Source organism: Meles meles, chromosome 11, assembly GCF_922984935.1.
Source record: "Meles meles chromosome 11, mMelMel3.1 paternal haplotype, whole genome shotgun sequence".
Lineage (NCBI taxonomy): Eukaryota > Metazoa > Chordata > Mammalia > Carnivora > Mustelidae > Meles > Meles meles.
Genome location: NC_060076.1, coordinates 4,079,914 through 4,099,308, shown reverse-complemented (window position 1 = coordinate 4,099,308; position 19,395 = coordinate 4,079,914). Strand labels below are relative to the sequence as shown.

General features: G+C 59.3%; 1 protein-coding gene across 8 annotated transcripts in view; it reads left to right on the top strand.

Moving 5' to 3' along the window:
* Positions 1-19,395, top strand: part of NTNG2 (netrin G2) — a 66,083-nt gene that overhangs the window by 35,141 nt on the left and 11,547 nt on the right. For all 8 annotated transcript variants that reach the window (XM_046022840.1, XM_046022843.1, XM_046022844.1 and 5 more), the window contains one exon: positions 17,184-17,356. In XM_046022840.1, the coding sequence (XP_045878796.1) occupies positions 17,184-17,356 (173 nt within the window). The remainder of the gene's footprint in view (positions 1-17,183; positions 17,357-19,395) is intronic.

The window sequence follows — 19,395 nt, the reverse complement described above, 5'->3', positions numbered from 1 at the left end:
GCTGTGAGAGCAGAAACTCTGTACTAATAGAGTTCAGCAGGCCCCCAGCAGGGTGGGCACCCAGGGGCTGTGGCTCGGGCGGACCGGCAAAACGGCGTTGCCAGTCCCGCCCACTCTGGGTCTAGAACAGAGAATAGACAGGGGTCATCCTGTTCTCGGCCCCAAGCCCTGACCAGGGCAAATTCCCCTGCTCAGAAAATTCTTGGAGGTTGGGACGCCTGGGTGGCTCAGTTGGTTGGACGACTGCCTTCGGCTCAGGTCATGATCCTGGAGTCCCGGGATCGAGTCCCGCATTGGGCTCCCAGCTCCATGGAGAGTCAACTTCTCCCTCGACCTTCTCCTCACTCATGCTCTCTCTCACTGCCTCTCTCTCAAATAAATAAATAAAATCTTAAAAAAAAAAAAATTCTTGGAGGCTCCAGGGAACCAGGCCAGCTAGGCCTTTATCATCTGGGGACAGGGAAGGAGGAGCGAGTTCCCTGTTCCTGGAGGTATTCAAACCCAGCAGGGTGGTGTTTGTGGGAGATGATGGAGAGAGCTCCGTGGGTCACATTAAGGTCCTGTGCACCTGTTCCATACAACAATAATTAATGTTGATTAAGTGAGCAGGAGCTTGTAGACACACTCAGAAATTCAGCGGGTGTTAGATTACAGGCCTTGGGTCCTCACTGCCTTTTCACCCAGGAGGACCTTGGAGCGGGAGGAGACAAGCTCTGTCCCAGAGACAGAGCTGGGCCCGGATGCGCACGTCTGACCCCGGACTGGCTGAGCCTCCCGGCTTCGCCACTTTCTGCTCTGAGTCCCTGGGCTGGCTGACACCCACCTGGTCTTGTCCCCTCCCCCTCTTCCCCACATCTCGCTTTCTTATCTTCTCCCACAAACGTCCTGTCCCTATTGATCACCCGGTAACTGGAGATGGACGGAACTCAGGATGAGGATAGAAACCTCAGAGGGAAGGTTTCTGCTCTGGGTGTGAGCGGAGAGGACAGTGGGTGGAGGCGGGGTGTGCATCAGAGAGAGGCGCCTTCCCCCCCAGCCTGCGGGCCTGGCCCTCCTGCTAGACTCTTCCCCGGGCCTTTCTGCAGGGAGTGTGTGAACTCCTGTAAATGCTGGGCCCCCGCTCGAGGCAGAGCAGTTTCTCTCCTAGGTGTAAGTGAGAAAGCAGGGAAGACGAGGGAGTTATGACCCTGCTACGACGCGGGGGAGCCCCGGGGACACGAGGCCGAGTGAGATAAGCTGGACGCGAGAAGGACAGGTGCTGTCTCCCTCTGCTCAGATGTGGTGCCTGGAGAAGTCAGGATCAGAGCCGCAGAACACAACATAAAGGCTTGGGGAAGGCGGGGGCAGAGTTGCGGTTTGGGATGATGCGAATATTCTGGAGGCCGACCGCACAGACACTTGCCCAGTAACGTGAAGGTACTTCCTGCCCCTGAGCCACCTAAAAGTGGGAAAATGGTAAATTTTATGTAATGTATATTTTGCCTCAATTAAAAGAAAAAGAAAGAAAATTCTTGATCTCAGGGTCAGGAGTTCAAGCCCCCATGTTGGGTGTAGAGATGACTTAAAAACATAAATACACAGAAACTTGGGGGGAAAAAAAAAAGAAAGCGGGAGAAGGAACAGGTCGGTGGATGGCTTCCGTCTCACACCGTCTGGGGCAGATCCCGCCCGAGCTGTGACCCGGGGCAGGTGACACCAGCTGTCCGGGCCTCCTTTCCCACCTTGGTAAAATGGAGACAGTGACCGTGGGGTGTAAGTGAGGGGAGCCAGGAAGAGGGTTTGGGGCGGCGGCTGGGCCTGGGGGACATCTGGAAGTACCAAGGCCGGCATTGTGCCTGGGAAATGCCGGGGGGGGGCGCCATCCCAGAGGCCCTCGCCCCCGGGGCTGTGTGCATTCCGGAGGGTCATGCGGGCTTTGGGAGCCAGGACCCCCGAAGGACTTGCTGGGTGTCGTGTGCGGTGTGAGTGGTCAGCCTGCCCGTCGGGCCCCAGGTTCGAGGCCGTTCTCAAAGGGGGCCTGTGATCCCGAGTATTTGGAGAGTCATCATCTTCGTGTGCTGGTTTTTTTTTTAAACTCACGTATAACAAATTCCGCTCACTGGGGACGGGGATTTCGTTAGGGGTGTGTCACGCCCCTTTGTCTGGATCTGCTGAGCTCCCTGAGCCGTCCTCCCCACCGAAGACCAGATGTGCACAATTAAGACAGAGTTGTCCGTTGCTGAGAACTGGGGGGAACAGGGGTTCTTGGGGAACTGTGCGGCGGTCCGTTGCCCAGGGCGGCTCCCCTGGGTGCCTCCGCTCTGCTCCCCGCCCAGATTTGGCGGCCTCCATCAGTACAGGGGGCAGGAAGGGCTCCTGGTTCGGACGAGTCACACAAGATGTGGGGTGGTTTGGGAGTGGACCCCCCGACGGCACCGGGAGAACTGTGCCCCCCTTTCTCTTGCTGAAGGAGAAGGATTTCTGGAGAGTTTTCTCACTATCATAGTCACTCATTCCACAGATATTTTTTTTTTAAATATTTTATTTATTTATTTGACAGAGAGAGAGGTCACAAGTAGGCAGAGAGGCAGGAAGAGAGAGAGGAGGAAGCAGGCTCCCTGCTGAGCAGAGAGCCCGATGCGGGGCTCGATCCCAGGACCCTGGGATCATGACCTGAGCCGAAGGCAGAGGCTTAAACCACTGAGCCACCCAGGCGCCCCTCCACAGATATTTTTTTTTTTTTTTTTTATTTATTTGACAGACAGAGATCACAAGTAGATAGAGAGGCAGGCAGAGAGAGAGAGAGAGAGGGAGGGAAGCAGGCTCCCTGCTGAGCAGAGAGCCCGATGCGGGACTCGATCCCAGGACCCTGAGATCATGACCTGAGCCGAAGGCAGCGGCTTAACCCACTGAGCCACCCAGGCGCCCCTCCACAGATATTTTTAATGCACACTTTTATTCGTGTCCTAAGGCCACCAGAACCAAGTAGCACAAACCAGGTGGGCTTAAAAAAACCGAAACGTATTGCCTTACAGCCCTGGAGGCGTGGAGTCCGAAATCGAGGGGTGGACAGGGCCACGCGTCCTCTGAAACGGGTAGAGGAGAACCAGTCCGTGCCTCCCTCCCTGCTTCGGAGGCCGCCAGCGACCGCTGGCCCAGCCGGGTGTCGCGGGCGTCCCTCTGGTCCCAGCCTCTGTCTCCTCCCTGCTGCCTGTCCCAGCCTGGCGTGCTCGCTGGAGCGCTTCTTGGAAGGACAGCAGCGCCGTTGGATTAGGGTCACCTTACTCCCCATCACCTCACCTGATGTCTTAGTCACATCTGCGAAGACCCGGCTTGCGAATAATTTCATGCAGTAGGAGTTAGAACCTCATGAAGGGCGAGTGGGAGCAGGTGGGGGAGAGATGTTCCCGGCAGGAGTATAGCGCGTGCAAAGGCCCTGCTTTCGCTCACATGGTGCCTTCTAAGAACTTCGTGTGACGCGGCTGGAGTGTGTGAGTGCCCTAGGACAAGAGCAGAGGGGACGTGGCTGGATCCTGCCGGTCCCGCAGCCGTGGGAGGGAGTTGGTTTTATTCTAAGTTCCTTGAGAGCTCTTGCAGGATGCTAGGAAGTGACGTCATCTGATTTCTGATGCTTCGACATTTGAGTTGGGAAGGGACCGAGGAGTGGCAGGGAAACTAGGCGGGTTCTTCCAAGGCTGACGGTTTCCAGCAGTGAAGGAGGGTAGCTGGGGGCCGTCTAGGGATGGGGGGGCTTTGGCAGTGGCTAACCGTGTGCCTGGTGGGGACGGGGAGCAGGAAGCTTCCAGGGGACTCCTAGGATTCTGGCGTGAGACCCTGGATAGATGGAGATTTTACCTGGTCACCTATGGACAGCTGGGAGGGAAGTTTCCTGAGGAAGCCGATTTTACATTTTTACAGTTTATTTTTTATTTCATTGTACAGTAAAAATCGTACCTTCTGGGGCACATTCTAGGAATTTTAACACCTGTACAGATTCAGGGTGACCGCCACGACCATGTGGTAGCAGGACACTTCCATGTGCCCGTGAAACTGCCTCCGGCTCCCCCGTTATAGCTGCCCCACCCCCAGTAAGCACAGAGGTGCTCTCTGTTCGGACAGTTGTCTTTCTGAAAATGTCCTACAGGTGCGGTCATGCGGGGTGTGGGTGGCCTCTTTCTCTCAGCACAGTGCCTTTGAGGAACTGGCTTTTTTGTTGCTGGGTGATGTCCCACTGTGTGCTGGGTGACGTCCCACTGTGTGCTGGGTGATGTCCCACTGTGTGCTGGGTGACGTCCCACTGTGCCGGGTGGCGTCCCACTATGTGCCAGGTGGCATTCCACTGCGTGTTGGGTGATGTCCCACTGTGTGCTGTGCGTACCTCCATTCCTGTGCTCATTCAGCCGTTGTGGGGTGTTTCAACTGCTTCGGGTTTGAGGCGATCCTAAGTCAAGCTGCTGTGAACATTCATGCAAAGGTTTCTGGGTGAACATAGTCCTCGCTTCCCCTGAGTAAATGTCCAGGCGTGGGATCGCGGTGCGTGATGAGTGTATGTTGGACTTTATAAGACACCACTGCCTGGTTTTCTAGAGGGCTGCGTGCGGGGAAGGGGGAGCTCCGCTCTGGACCGCCCTGGAGGCCTCCATCTGGAGTGTAGCCCAGACCGAGCCCTGGGGCCTCTGGGGCTTCGAGAGATCCCGACTCCATGGGAGCCTTCGAGAACCCCGAGTGGGGAGACGGGAAGAACGTCCGGCTGGGATGAAGCCCAGAGAGGCTGGACAGTGAAGGCCGGACACTGAGCACGAGCAGCAGGAGGGGAGAGCGGCCAGAGGGACAGAGCCCAAAGCCAAGCAGGAGTTTGTCCCATGCCGCTGGGGGGTCCAGACGGAGGAGGGCAAGGCGGGTGCGGGGATTTGGCAACAGGGACATCAAAGGTGATGTCCCCGGGGGCAGATGGGGTGGAGTCGGGGGACAGAAGCTGTCTTGGGGTGGGTTCCAGGGTGAATGCCATGAAGCGAAAGAAGGTGAGTGAGGGTAAAACCGTGGTGCTGTGAAGGCCTTTGAGAAGTGTGGGGAGACGCGGGGAAGAGAGAGTCCTTCCTGCGAAGCGGGGAGGCGCCCCAGTGTGGGAAGAGCCGGGAAGGGCTGGAGGGGGCTGCCAGGTGGGGGGGGGGTGAGGGCACGGAGGGGGACCTCGCAGCACACGTAAGAGGGAAAAGCACACGGACGCCACCGCCAGATGCAGTATTTGGGTCAGAAACCTGACTTCTAATACTTCTGGCAACCAAGGATGGCCATGCCGACCCCCAGTCCCACCCCCCACCCGCCCCTAGGCTCCAAGAGGTCTCTCTGGGTGACCAGGCTCTTGGAGCCCAAGGGAAGCCTATTTGCATCCTCTTTCCTCTGCGAGGTTCTGGCCCAAGGCAAGTCGCCCCCGCTTGGATCCGGCTGTTGGAAGATTCCTCCAGCCCCTGCCGGTTAGCTCAAGGCCCCACGCTGCTGGTGAGCAAGAAGTAGGCGCCCTTGTTTTACGGAAGGAGTCTTGTTTTCACTCACCTGAACGCAAAACTCACTCCAGGTGTGCGGCCCTCGCTCGGGGCCTCGGGGGGGATCCTCTGGGTCTCATCTCCCCTCCGGTGCGGTCCCCACGGCCTGGCGGCACCCCGCGGGCAAACCCAGGCCCCAGCAGGCTCTGCACCTAGCCCCCAGCTTTGTGACCTGTGAGACTTGGAGGCATGGGCATGGAGCAGGCAGGCAGGCCGTGGAGGGGCGATGAGAGTCAGGGGGGCAGATCGGTCTGAGTCTGTTCTCAGGCCTCGGCCTCCTCAGCGGAGTGAGCGGGGTGGGGGCGGAGGGCTCATCCCGATGACTCGCTGCATGTCACCCCGCATCAAGCGTGGGCTCGAGTCACAGCTGCTCCCTTCCCTGTACCCTGCCACGCCCCCCATGCACGGGGGTGTGTTCCTGCCCCCCGACAGGCAGAAGTCCGTTTGCCCAAGCACCCGTCGCTGAACCCCTCATCCCGGACACACGGCACACCTGCCGCTCACAGACTCCCAGGCTCTGGGCCGTAGGACGCCCTGAGGCCTCACTGGGAACCCTGGGTCCCCGAGGGGCCTTGGCTCGGCTGTCTGGGACTTGGGGAGTCTTGGGGCTTCCCCCCCCATTCAGAGTCGCCCATTCTGAGCCCGGGATCCTGGAGGCCTCTTTCCTCTCTGTGGGGCCACGCCCTCCCTTTAGATTCCTGCCCAGCCCTACACACCCCTACACACCCTACTCCCCGCCTGAGCAGGTGCCTTCCGTGGACTCCTGTCACCCCTCTGCCCCCCGGAGAGCGACGCCACCAGCGCCAGGATTTCATCTGAGAAGATGTCTGGCTTCTCTGTACAGTCTTGCCCCTTCTGTGCAGAGGTTTTTTTTCCCTAAACACAAGCCCTTCCCCTTCACGACTTCCCGCCGCCTCTATCAAGTCCAGCCCTGCGACTCTGCTCCCTCGGCCCACAGGCTTTGCCCCCCTCCCTCGGCAGCCTGGGCTCTGGGTCCTCGCAGACCTGGGGCCCTTGATGTTGGGTCCCTCTGACTCACCCTGTTCCTTCTGCCTGGAGCGCGACCCGGCCATCCCCGCCCTCCTGTTGGGCCAGTTCCTCCTCCCTGGGGCTTGGCTCAGGCGGCCCCCTTCTGGGGCTCCCGAAGGCTGGAGATCTGGGCAGCCACCCCTCCGTGCCCTGCCCCGGCCTTCATGAAGTGTGGTAGTCCCACTGCTCGGCCACAGTGTCGGCGGCCACGCGTGGCCACGTCTGAACCCCCGCCCCCGCCCCGCCCCAGGCACTGAGCTGCGTGGGGTCTGGCTCCTCACCCCGTGAGGCTGGGACCGGGCACCAGCTGGGCATGTTGTGCATTTCTTGGATCCTCTCACTCATTCATCCAGGAGCAAATGCGCTCACCGGCAGCAGCTCCTTGCAGAGCAGAAGGGAGCGGCGTGTGAGCAGCTCGGAGGCAGGGAGGTGAAGCCGGGCCGGGCTTGCTAACGCCCACCCTGTTGCTGCTCCCTTCCATCCTCCGCACCCGATCACCCGGGCCTGGCTCTCCCTTCACGGTGGGAGCACACGGGTCTGGCTTTAGTCAATGGCCTGGCCAGGCTTGGGGGGGGCGGGGTGGCCTTTCCAGGCCCTCCCTGGCCGTACCCACTGTGTCATCCACAAGCCACACACTCCCACCGGTTCCCTTCCACGAGCATCTCCCAGTGACTGGGAGGCTGCCCCTGGCTCTATAATGGGTAATAGGATTTATCAGTAGTCTGGAGGAGGTGATGTACGTTAAAGCACTTAATATAAAAGGACTTCGCACAGAAGCCCAAATTTGATTTGGCCAATGAACTCAATTGCCGGCCTGACTGCGTTCCAGGAGGAGCTGCAGCAGCCGGCATTCATCCCCATTACCCCAGGGAGCCAGAGCCCTCCCTGCGGCTCTGCCCTGAGGGTCCCGCCTCCTGCGGGCCCTGCACCCAGGAGCCCTCCTCCCTCCCTTCCAGACCCAGCCCTGCCCCCTGCCGCCAATGCTCTGGAAAAGTCCAGCATTTTACTGGGTTCCCCTTCCCACTGTCTCTGCTGTGTCCTTTTGCTCCCTCGTCATCTCCTGATCCAGCAGGAGCTGCAAGCTTCCTCCCACCACTGCTTGCTTCTGGAACGGCTGCCCATCGCTCCGCGCTGGTGTGCCCCAGCCAAGCACAGTCTCTCCCTTCATCTCCCCCCCCCCCAAAAAGGTCTATGGCCCCCAGGCCATGGTGTTCCCTTTGTGGGGAGAAAGGACACTTCAAAGGATGACCTTTGGCCAGCAGCACCCTGAGACCCAGCCATTTCCATGGCACCTGCTGGCTGGGAGGGGATACCCCTGCCCCCTACCCTTCCAGGGAGCCCCAGCCCCCTCCCAAGGCCACATCCTCCCTCCTTGGCGTGCAGAGCCCAGCCCTGAAGCCGTGAGCACCTGAGTGCCCCTGCGGCTGTCACCTTCTCCCTGGTCCTGCACAGCGTGTGTCCACCCTCTTGTGCCAACACGTCTGGGCCGGCACAGGCTTGGGGCGAGCGTCCCTCTAAACCCTGCAGCCCACGGACATGTCTCCCAGAAAACAGCACCGTCTTCACCCGAAGGCACAGGCTCTATCTGGCAGAGAAATGGGCAGACACCACGATCGCTTCAAAATAGTCGCTTGTCCCCAACAGCTCCAGGCTTCGGGTGTCGGGAACACGCAAGTCCTCTCTGTTCGCCCTGCGTGTAATAACACACGGAGCAGCAGCCAACTGGGGGGACGCCAGGCAGAGCAGACACGGCCCCGAGAACCACCAGGGCCCTGGGCTCTCCCCTGAGCCCCCCACTGTGTGCCCCATGACCAAGGGGTCCCTGCTATTGTCCCAAATCCTGGACAGGTTTGACCTTGGAAGGGAGCCAGCCCCGGGCCCCTCCTCCCTGCTGGGGCTCCAGCACCCGCCTCTCTCTCTCTCTCTCTCTCTCTCTCTCTCTCTCTCTCTCTCGTCGCCCCCCGCCCCCACCCCAGGAGCAATGACATCACTCTTTCCGGCTGCCAGGCGTTGACCTACATTCCTCCCGCCCTCCTGTCTGGGAGGCGCTCCAAGCACCGGCTCCTCTCGCCCCGAGGAGGGAAGGGCCTGCTCACGATTTTCCCGTGGAGCACTGGTGCCCGGCCCGCGGCCAGATGGCGCTCCCCGCCGGCAGCTCCCGGGCACCGCCCGCACTCCCTCCGGGGCAGAGCACGCTCGGGCCTGGCAGGGGCCTGTGGCCCTGGGGTCCCCACGCTCGTGCGGCTGCCGAGGCCCCGGTCAGGCCCTGCAGGTGGACAGGAGGCAGTGATCTGAGCGTGCCAGTTGCCTCTTGGCAGGAGCAGAGCACGGTCCCCCAAGAACTGGGTTGTCTGGGATGGCCTGGCCCTGGAGGTGAGGCCTGGCCCAGCCTGCAGACGGCTGCCGGTCCTGGGGGCTCGGGGCTCGTTAGGGACTCATTGATTGGAGGAGGGGGCGGAGGCCGTCTGTCTGGAGGATAAGCAGGAGGACCAGCTTCCACTGGGAGAGTGGGTACAGCCCATGCCAGGCTTTAGAGGAGTCAGGGGTTGGGCCGGAAGCCCATGATGCAGACACGAACATGAGCAGGGTGCCCGGTGAGGCTGCCGGAGAAAATGCCCAGTCAAGTTTGAATTTCAGATAAACAAAAAAATGTTTAAGTATAAGTTTGTCCCAAATGTGCCGTGGGATATACTTATACTAAAAACCTATTCATTGTTTACCTGAAATTCGAATTTAATCAGGCAACGTTATATTTTTATTTGCCACCTCTGTCTCCTCAGGAAAGTGGCTCCGAGATGACTGTGTGTATGTCCCCCGTTGGGGACCCCCAGGGCCTGGAGAACAGGCAAGCTGACCTGGGAGCGCTGGCCACGGACAGGCTCTGGGGTAGGGTGTTGACAGGACAGAGGAGGGAGCCTGTCTCAGGCTGGGCACCCGGGGGCTGCCTGGTACGGGCAAGGCCCATCTCTATTGCTCGAAACCCCCCACTCCCACCTCCGTGACCTCCCAGCCGCTCGCGATGTGTGTGGGGCTCGCTCTGTGCCGGGCCCCGTGCTGTGCTCCCCAGGTAACGCCGCCCCTCCCTCCCAGCGGCCCTGTCGGAGGGGAGACTAACACCCTGAGGCTGGTCCCCTGCCACCAGACGTGACACTGCCCGGCTCTTACCAGAGCTGCCGCTCGCCCGGTGCTGGGATAACCTCGCCTCGTTCATTCCACAGACACCGAGAGCCCGCTGGGGCCCGGCAGTGTGTCGGGCACTTGCGAGCAATAAAATAGCAGAATTGAAACTCTCAGATGTAATTCAGCCCTTCCAAGCTGCCAAGGAAAGGTCTGAGTCCCGAGAAGTGACTTGCTCAAAGTCACCCTGCAAATTAGGAGCCTGTGAGTCTGGATGCTGACTCAGCACGTCTCCTCGTCCCGCTCCCGCCCTGCCCTCTCTCCCTCTTTCTCTCTCGCTCCCTCTTCCCATTCTCTGTGTCCTCTCTCCCTCTCTCTCTGTCTCTCATGGAGCTGCTCCTGCTGGGTCCGCAGACTGAAAGCCTGGGACTCTGAGACCCGGGCGGGCTGGAAGTGTCCGCCAGCCACTGGCAGGCCCCTGGGGGCTGGCCGGCCTCACGCTGTCCCTCTGTTCATTATTAAGTAATGCTTCCTGACGGATGAGCTGGAAAGTGCTGTGTAGTGGGGTCAGGTGGCTCAGGGGATGGTTTTCTGGTGAGACTGATGGTTCTCAAAGGTCAAATTCAGAAAGCAGTTCCTTGGGAAAGTTGATCCCATGGATGCAGGAGAAACACTGAGGCGGGAGGGAGAGCACCACCCCCAGGCCTTGCACACAGGCGGGAACCGGTGCTCAGGCCGGGAAAGGGGCTTCTTTCTCCTGAGGCTGCCTGTTCCCTGCGCCAAGGCCAGACCTCAGAACTGGGAAGGCTGTGGGCGGGGGCACAGCCTTGTGTCCCCTGTCCTGGCCTCGTGCGATCAGCAGGGCGAGCTGCAAGAGGTGGGGAAGGGGCCGTGAGGTCCACCAGAGGCACCCGGGAGCCCTGAGTTCAAATCTCGCCTGTCCACACCCAGAGACCCGGAGTGAGTTACTGACAGGAACCTCCTGGCATCGAGCCCCTCCCCTGTGACGTGGGGGATCGTGCCTTCTGGGTTTTGACAAGGATTCGGTTGACAATGCACGTTTGCACAGCGCCTGTCCACGTAGGAGAGCCCAATAAATTATTGATATGTGCTTGCTTATTTTTTTATTTATGCCATCTCCGGGGGCCTTCTGGAATGACGAAGAGAAACCCCAGAAGGACAGCAAGCAGCCTGAGGGAGGGTAGGAAGGGGCGTGCCTGTGTCTAGGGGCCTGTGGGTGGGTGGCCTTCCTCTGGGCCCATGTCTGTCCGACGGGCAGCCCTGGACATTCTCCAAGCCGCTGTCCCCTGCCTGCTTGCGACTCTTCTTAAAGGGGACTCAGTAGCTGTGTGGCCTTGGGCAACGCACTTCCCTTCTCTGTGCCTCCTTTCCTTAGCGTAAGATAGAGATGACGGCTGTGTTACCATTCGAAAGCTCTTGCGAAGAGTTGGCGTATTCATTCCTGGAAGGATCTCAGGATCTCTTGTCCCCAGGAGCTCATAAGTTTAAGGAGTGAGGAAACCAACTGGTCGTAGACCACATCTCCGTTGCGTCTTACGACAACCCTGGGGGCAGGTGCCACTGTTTTACAGATTAAAAACGGAGCCGTGGGATGTTCCGCAGCCTTCCTAAGGTCACACAGAAGTGGCCAGACATGCCAGGCTAGTGTGACCCGGGGCCGGAGCTCCCATCGTGCAATCATCAGGAAAAACGGGAGGAAACGGCGCAGACCCTCGCTGGTGCCCGCTGTGTGCGGTTAGTGACGTGATGTGGCAGGGGCAGGTGCACTACTCCTGTCCGTTCGTTCATTCCCCCACTCACGGGTGACCAGCACCACCGATCCCCGGTAGGCAGGTGACCACCCTGGGACTCCCGGCTCCGTGGTGCCCCCGCCCCCACTGGCCACCAGGGAGTTCAGGCACTGAGTGTGACTCTGGCTTCGGGCTGCCTTGATTCAAGTTCGGGCTTCTGCCCCTTCCCGGCGGGGGGACCTCAGGCCATTCACATCCCCATCCCAGGCCTCAGTTTCCCCATCTGCTCAGTGGATGTGATAACGGTGTGTTGTTCATGGGATTGCTGGGAAAGGCCGTGCGCCCTTTCCCATGGGGCTTTCGGAGCCGAGCCACGTGCCCGCCTTCCTCGGCCGGCGGCGCTCTTTAAGGCACAGCGTGATACGTTTGATGCAAATAGTGAAACACGCCTCTGAAGATTTCTAGGAGAGAGATGATAATAAAACCCTGTTTCCTGGGCTTCGGTCACTTAAGTGACCCCTTCACAATTTTCCCATATTTTCCCGCATTTCCCCAATTATTACCCATTCATTCATTCATTCATTCATTCCTTCGCAGCCTCCTGAGATATAATTTACCAGCAAGGCACCCATTTAAAGTGTGCAGTTCAGCGACTTCAGTCTGCTCACAGACGCACGTGCCCAAACACTCCCATCACCTTAAAAAGAACCCCTGTCCCCCTCCCTCCCCAGCCCCCGGCCACCACTAATCTACTTTCCGTCTCTGTGGATTTGCCTAATCTGGACATTTCTATAAATGGAATCAAACAGCAGTTGCCCTTTTGTGTCTGGCTTGTTTTTTGCTAAGCCTCGTGCTTTCCAGGTTCACCCCTGCCGGAGCAGGTGTCCCGACCCCTTTCCCCTTTATGGCCGGTCATACTCCTTTGCATGTGTTTTGCTTTTCTGTGGATGAGCCCTCGGGTTGTTTCTGCTTTTCAGCTCCCGTGAAGGCCGCTGCGGCCGCTGCTGCGAGCATTCCCACGCACCTTTCTCGCGCGGGCGTGCCCTTGTGTCTGCACGGTGCACACCCATGGATGGGATCGCTGGGTGGTGCGTTGTCCTCGCCAAAACTTGTCACTGTCTGTGTTTTTGATAATCAGCGTAAGCTCCGCCGGGGAGGGTAGCGCGCGGTGATTTCGATTTGCTTTTGGCTGACATCTTGTCATGATCTTGTCGGCCCTGCGTGTGTCTTTCTTGGGGAAAGGTCTACACGGATCCTTTCACCACTTTAAAAATCGGGTCATGTTTTTAGGACGGAGGTGCAGGACTTCGTCCCGTAGCACGGACACAAGTCGCAGCAGTTTTCTCCCGTTCTATGAAGTGTCTTTTCGCTTTCTTGACGACGGCCTCTGACACGCGCCAAGTTTTTAATTTATATAAAATCCAATGTATACATCTTTCTCTGCTGTTGTCTGTGCTTTGGGTGTCTTGGCGAAGAAACCACCGCTTTACCCAGAGCCAGAGATTTGCCCGTATGTTTCTGTTTTTCTTGTTTTAGCTCTTACATATACGTCTTCGATCCATTTGGAGTTAATTTCTGTTTATGGTGTGACCTCACTCTCGTGCGTGTGGATGTCCTGGATTATTAATTTCCTTGCTTCATTGTTGCTTTAAGTAAATATGCCTTATTGCCTCACCTGGGCGATGATACGTTTAAGATCCCAGGTCTGATGCATTTGTCACTTAAAAAAAAATGCTCTGTGTTCAAAATAAATACGAACCCCGAAACTGTTTTATAGTTTGCGCGTGTCTCTCCCACAGCCACGTCGTGTGCTCCACCGGGGGAGACCGCGCCGACGCTGGTGCTTATCGGGGTGGGGAACAGTGTAACAGGGGCCGACGGAGCTGGGACGGTGAGAAGTCCCTGCAGAAGTGACATCTGGTCTCAAACCTGGCGCGTCCCCCAGTGGTTAGCTTTAGGAGAAGGGGGCAGGGCTCGGCAGCTGCTCCCGGTGGAGGGAACAGCGTATGCGGAGGTCCAGAGGAAAGCAAGCTCAGAACCCATGCTGGATGGAGATGGCGAGGGAGAGACAAGAGACCCGGAGAGACGGGGAGAGAGCGGGAAAGGCCAAGCCCTGAACGAGGGTGCGCACTGTATAAGCACAGAGACAGCGTCTCCCAGTCCTTCCTGCAAAGTCAGAAAGTCTAAGAAGCAGCTCCATTGACGGGGTTCCGTGTCTGTGCCAGCCCTGGTGAGGCTTTCCCCCACTATGTGGGCTTCTCCTGGCAGCCATGCCCAACGGGAACTTCTCTCCTTGGGGGAGGAGGCACCAAGCTCATTCCAGGCTCAGCCAGGAAGGGTGGAGAAGCCAAGACACCCTCTGGGAGAGGAGGCCTGTGGGAGGGCCTGGCCAGCACGGAACTGGGGCAGAGCCCAGGTCAGGATTTGGGTCTTGAACTAGCTGCGTGGCCTCGGCTTCTCCCCAACCTGGGCCCCACGGGCCTGTCCAACTCTGACACCCCAGACTCCCCGCCACCGTCATTACAACCTGCTTCTCCGATTCAGCCAGTCTTTATGCATTTTTAACAAGCCAAGGTCAGTGTTATCACCCAAAGTTGAGATGGCAATCTTTTCTTTATGTAGCTGATATCTAAAAATATCCCATCCTCAGGCCAGAGGCATGGAGTATGTCCCTGGTTCCACACAGCTGGGGTGTTCCTCTCCAGCTAGCTCAGTGGGATGTTAAATAGGAATTCAGAAGGGGGAAAAAAAAATCTGAGGTCAAATTCATTTTGCAAACAAACTTCTGTTAGACAAAGTCAGACAGGTTTCTTTCCTGCAGGACTTGTCAGAGCCTGTGATCTGCTAATGGGCACTGTGAGTGTGGGGGTCAGGGAGGGGGGCGTGAGGGCATTAGGGAAGCGTCGTATGTGCTGACCAGTAAGGTTAAGCACAGGACCTCTCTTTGCCAAGGACTAGCTCTGGGGTCCGGTTGCCCAGGGAAGAAGCGTCCCCAGCGCCAACAGGTGCCGGCCCATCCCCCAGTGCCTTTCCAAGAGCCGGGCACACGGTAGGCCCCCCGTGCCTTGGTGGCCGCAGATTGGAACTCTGAAAGAGTGAACAGGCTTCCTCACGCCCCGTGGAGCCCAGGTCTGAGCTGCAGTAAGTTCTCGAGAGGGTCAGGCCTGACCGCCTGGTAGAAAATGACACCTGCCATCTGCCTGTAAACCTGATACCTGCTCATGATAGAGCCTGCAGGAACTGTGCAACGACAAAGAAAAAAAGAAAAACCACGGATCGGCCCAGCCCCTCCCAACCTGGGACAACCACGCTGAAACCCAGTTACGTTTTTTCCCGGTGATTTGGGGGTGGATATGTGTATTTTCAGTGTAACAGGAAGACATACATGTTAGTGTGCCTGGGCTCACTATGACTGGAGGCCACAGACTGGCCTGACTGGGCGGCCTCCATGCCTCCATCCAAGCCCAGACCTGGGTTCTCCGCGGCCGGCCGACGCCCAGCTTTCTCCCTGACCTCCCAGCCGGGCTCCGGCGCCCCAGGTAAACGACAGAAACAGTGGGTCGGGGCAGACCGCCTCCAACCTCCCAGCGGCCTCTGTGTCCTGGGCTGGCCTCCTCCCACCGCTGGGCTCCCCTCAGACCTCAGGGGTGGAACTCTTCTCAGGCCTAGCAGGGGCTCTCCTGTTCTTGCCTCTTTCCAGAAGGTTCTCTCCTTCTTGTCTGGCAAACTCTTGACCCTCCTTCAGGCCTTACTTTTAAACTATTCTTCCTGAAGCCTATGCTGCTCCCCCAAGACTAAGTTAGAACCCCACCCCCCCCCCTTAGACCCTCTCCTCTGTATGGTGCTTAGGCACCTGTAACGATTGCCATGAACCAAAGATTGGCACGATGACTATGGTCAAATGAATAGACGTCATGTTGGGGAGAGGGTCCCTGTGAACACGGCCCCCATCATTACTGTTGCGGGGGTGGGGTCATCCGCTACAGGCGACGAGCTGCGTTACTGTGAGCCAGAGCCCACGGGTGCAGCGGGGTCCCTCTCAGGGCTGTCAGCTCAGTGGGTTTGGACCAGTCCTGCTGCCACCGTGACCTTGTCACACAGAATGGCTTCACTGCCCTAAGATGCCCCCAGTGCTTCACGGGTTAACCCAGTCCCTGGTTTCAGTCATTCCCCTACTAGACAGACTGTATACCCTGCGGGAGCGGGGACCCCCCCACCCCCGCTCTGTTGACCATTCCATGATCTGCTCCCCAAGCCCAGAGCCGATCTCTATAGTTTTTGCGTATTTTAACAAAAACAGGATTCTACTAAACGATGTTATTCTGCAAGTTGCTTTTTACACATATGGACAATGTACCTTGGAAATCTTCCCGTATCAGAACCTAGAGCCCTCTGGCTTTCTTTTTACCCTGGAGGATTTCCACCACGGATGCCAGCAGAAGACCGCCATATACCTGTTCCCCCGACCCAGGGAGCTACCAACCCGTGGTCTGTCGGGTTTCATCCCCATCTCTGGCCACCTTCTTCCTTTCCGTGTCACTCTGAAGCAAATCCCAGAGCCCGGTTCACTTCATCCGTAAGTACTTCAGTGTCTGTCTTGAAAGGAGAAGGACCACACCACCATCCCCGCATCTAACCAACGTTAACTTAAGGTCGTCAAATACAGTCAGTCTCCGTATTTCCGATTGTTTCGTGAATATTTGTTTGAGTTTAGAGGCTGTTTGAACCAGGATCCAGATGGCTGATGCCTCCAAGGCTTCTCTTGGTGTGCCCCCCCATCAGTCTTTGCCCCCCACCCTTCATGGGGTAGAAATGTTGGCTGGTCACTCCTGGAGTCCCCTCTGTCTGGGCCAACTGCGTCCCGCTGCTGTCGTGTGTGTGTGTGTCTCCAGCCTCCGTATTCCCTGGGATTTTGTAGATGGATGCAGAGGCCCCGTCAGATTCCAGTTCAGCGGGCTTGGGTGAGGCCACGTCGGGTGCTGGGTGTCCCGTCGGTCGGCTGTTGGGTACCATGCGTCCTTCCGTCCGTCGGCTGTTGGGTGCCGTGTGTCCTTCCACCGGTCCGCTGTCTCTGCGAGGCAGTGGCTGCTGCCGCTCGCCGCCTGGAGCCGTTGGCCGAGGCAGGGCTGCTGCACGGCGACCTCCCACTCCTGCCTGCCTTCTCCGGTTATTAGCGGGGACACTTCTATAGAAAGAAACATCCCCCATCCACAGTTCGTTACGCAGGGGTCCAGTTTACACAGGACACACAGGACACGCTGGATTCTCTCCCTTTATTTACTGGATTTCAGAATAATGAGTTGCCTATAAATATTTGAATGAATGCATGAATAATACATGTGTGGACGAACCGACCGGGGTTTGGGAGTAGTGGGGGTTCTCGCCGCCTGCCCTCCAGGGTGTGGGTGCGGGGTCTGCGAGGGGAGGGCTGGCGAGCAGCTCTTGCTGCCTGTCATCCTGCCGCGGTCAAGAGCAAAGGTGATTAGGACACAGCGTCTGGGTCGAGGTCACCTCACCACCCGCCCTGGGACAGCAGAGAGCGCGGCAGGCACCGCCCGAGCAGGGAGTGGACGGGTGGCCGGGGCGCCGGGCGCAGCTTTAGCCTGGGAAAGGGTGGATCGGGCGCTTTCTGAAGAGCGGGGCGATCGGGGAGTTTCTGTCCCGAAGGAGAGTCCCAGCAGGTCGGACGGGAGGCCCCCACGGTCACCCTCCCGGCCCGCCTGCCCACACTTCGCTGACCTCTCCGGCCCTCTGTGTCCCCCAGGTGCAAGTGCAACCTGCACGCGAACCTGTGCTCCGTGCGGGAGGGCAGCCTGCAGTGCGAGTGTGAGCACAACACCACCGGCCCCGACTGCGGCAAGTGCAAGAGGAACTTCCGCACCCGGTCCTGGCGCGCCGGCTCCTACCTGCCGCTGCCCCACGGCTCTCCCAACGCGTGTACGTTCCCCTGCCCGGCCCCGGCCCGGGGGGCTGCGGTCTCCCCCGCTCTCCACCCCAGGAGCCGTGGGTCGCACACACACACGCACGTGCGGGTACCCGCGAGCATACGTGCACGCACCTGTGCAGACGGGCGTGCCAACGTGTGCGCGGATACAAGCGTGCACACTCACCCCCTCCCCGTTACCCCCGTTACAAGGCGCCCCTGCCCCCTGCAACACCTAAGCCACCCTTCTGCCCTGGGCGCCGGGGGGAAACCCGAGATGAGCGGCTCAGCATCTTTCCTGCTGTCCTTCCGCTGCCTGGCCCTGCAGGCTGGAGAGACGGCACCATGGGGTGTTGGCAGGGGGCGGGGGGGACCCTTGCCTCCAGGCTGTGGTCGGCAGCACCATAACCAGCTTATGGGGCGTTTACAGCCTGCCACTCGGGCGCCGCGTGCTGCGCGGTCACTGCCCCCTTGACCCTCAGGGTCACCCCAGGAAGTGGGTCTCTTTTATCCCATGTTAAGGAGGGGTCCTCGGAGGCCCTGGCCCGAGATCCCCACAGGCATCCTTTCTCTGCATCGTCCCCTCTGCCAGAGCTAGGGTGCACAGCCTGGGGGGGGCACTTATCAGGGGGCCCCCGCAGAGTCCATGGATATTTTCATGAAATCACAAATCCCAGGGCGCCCCCAGGCTGCTGGGGGAGGGGCTGGGGCTGGACCCCAGAGTGGACTCTCCCTGGCCAACCCCCAGCGACTTCACTGAGGTCCGACACTTGTCCAGCTCTCTGACAGAGGCTGCACCGGGCACCCGATACAGAGCTTCTCCCGTAGCCCTCGTAGCTGCCCCACGGGCGGAATGAGAACCCCCCACTCTCCAGACGGGCACACTGAGGCCCGGCAGCCCTGGTCCAGCAGCGAGCAACTGGTTTGCGCCCAGTTCCAAAGCCAGAGCGGAGCAGCGGCCTCCGGCCCCCGGACCACCCGCCCGCCTGGGCACCCTCGTGGGAGCCTCTCCACCGGCAGCCTCCCTCGACCGATGTGAAAAATTTATGTGACTTTAGGCTGATCAAAGCTGAAAACCTCACAGCGAGGCCGTGACAGGCATGTCGTGCCTATGCCGGGCGACAGGCCTTTGAAGGGGTGACTTGCCAGGCGCTCACGGCACTCTGGGCCTTCAAAGGCACCCAGAGCTCTGGACGCTGACAGCCGCCCCGCCCGGCTCCCTCCTCGCCAGGTGCTGACCCATCTCTTTGTTGGGGCCATTGCCGGAGCCCTTTTAGTGGCCGTCACCTCCCTCCCTGGCAGTCTGCCTCCCTTCATCTGTCCCACTGGCCGCCTCCTCCGCTCTCTGCCCCACCTCCGGGAAGGATCTGCCGTCTCCTGACCCTGGCAGGTGCACAGACCCGCGGACCCAGGTGGCCACCCTCTATCCAGCCCGCCGGGGGCAGACATGTGCCCGCACACACAGACCAGGCTTTTCCTCTGGACCCTCGTCCCTCCATCCTGCAGGGGCAGGCAAAACCCCTTCATCTGGGGGAGCTCCTGGAGCTGGCCCCTGCCCTGCTTCTCCAGAGTCCCCCCGCCCCCCCACCCCGGGAAAGAGGAGTTTCTCCTGGAATCCCCAGGAGCAGAGATGAGGCCCGAAGTGCTGCGTGTCCTCAGTCTGTTCCTTCCTCACCTGGGACCCCCACCTTCTCTAGGACAACAGGAGAAAACGGCCCCCAAGATACAGACAGAAACAAGTCCCAGCTTGATTTTGCTCCCACCGGGTCCCCATCCTGGGCAATGGCACCAGCACCCAGGGGACCAAGCTGCAAGTGTGGGGGTCCCCCGACGCTAGCCCTTCCTCTCCACTGCCCCCGCTTGGTCTCCATATCCCCTCCAGTTGGGGCCGTGCTAGCCGTCCTCCTCGCCGCAGGCAAAGGGCTTTCCCCACCAGGGTGCCCCTGCCCGGGGCCCTCAGAGTCCAGTCCTAGCCCAGTCCAGCCCCTCATCCTCCCAGGCCGCCCTGGTGTCCGCTGGGCTCACTCTGGGGAAGTCTGTGCCTCATGTAGCC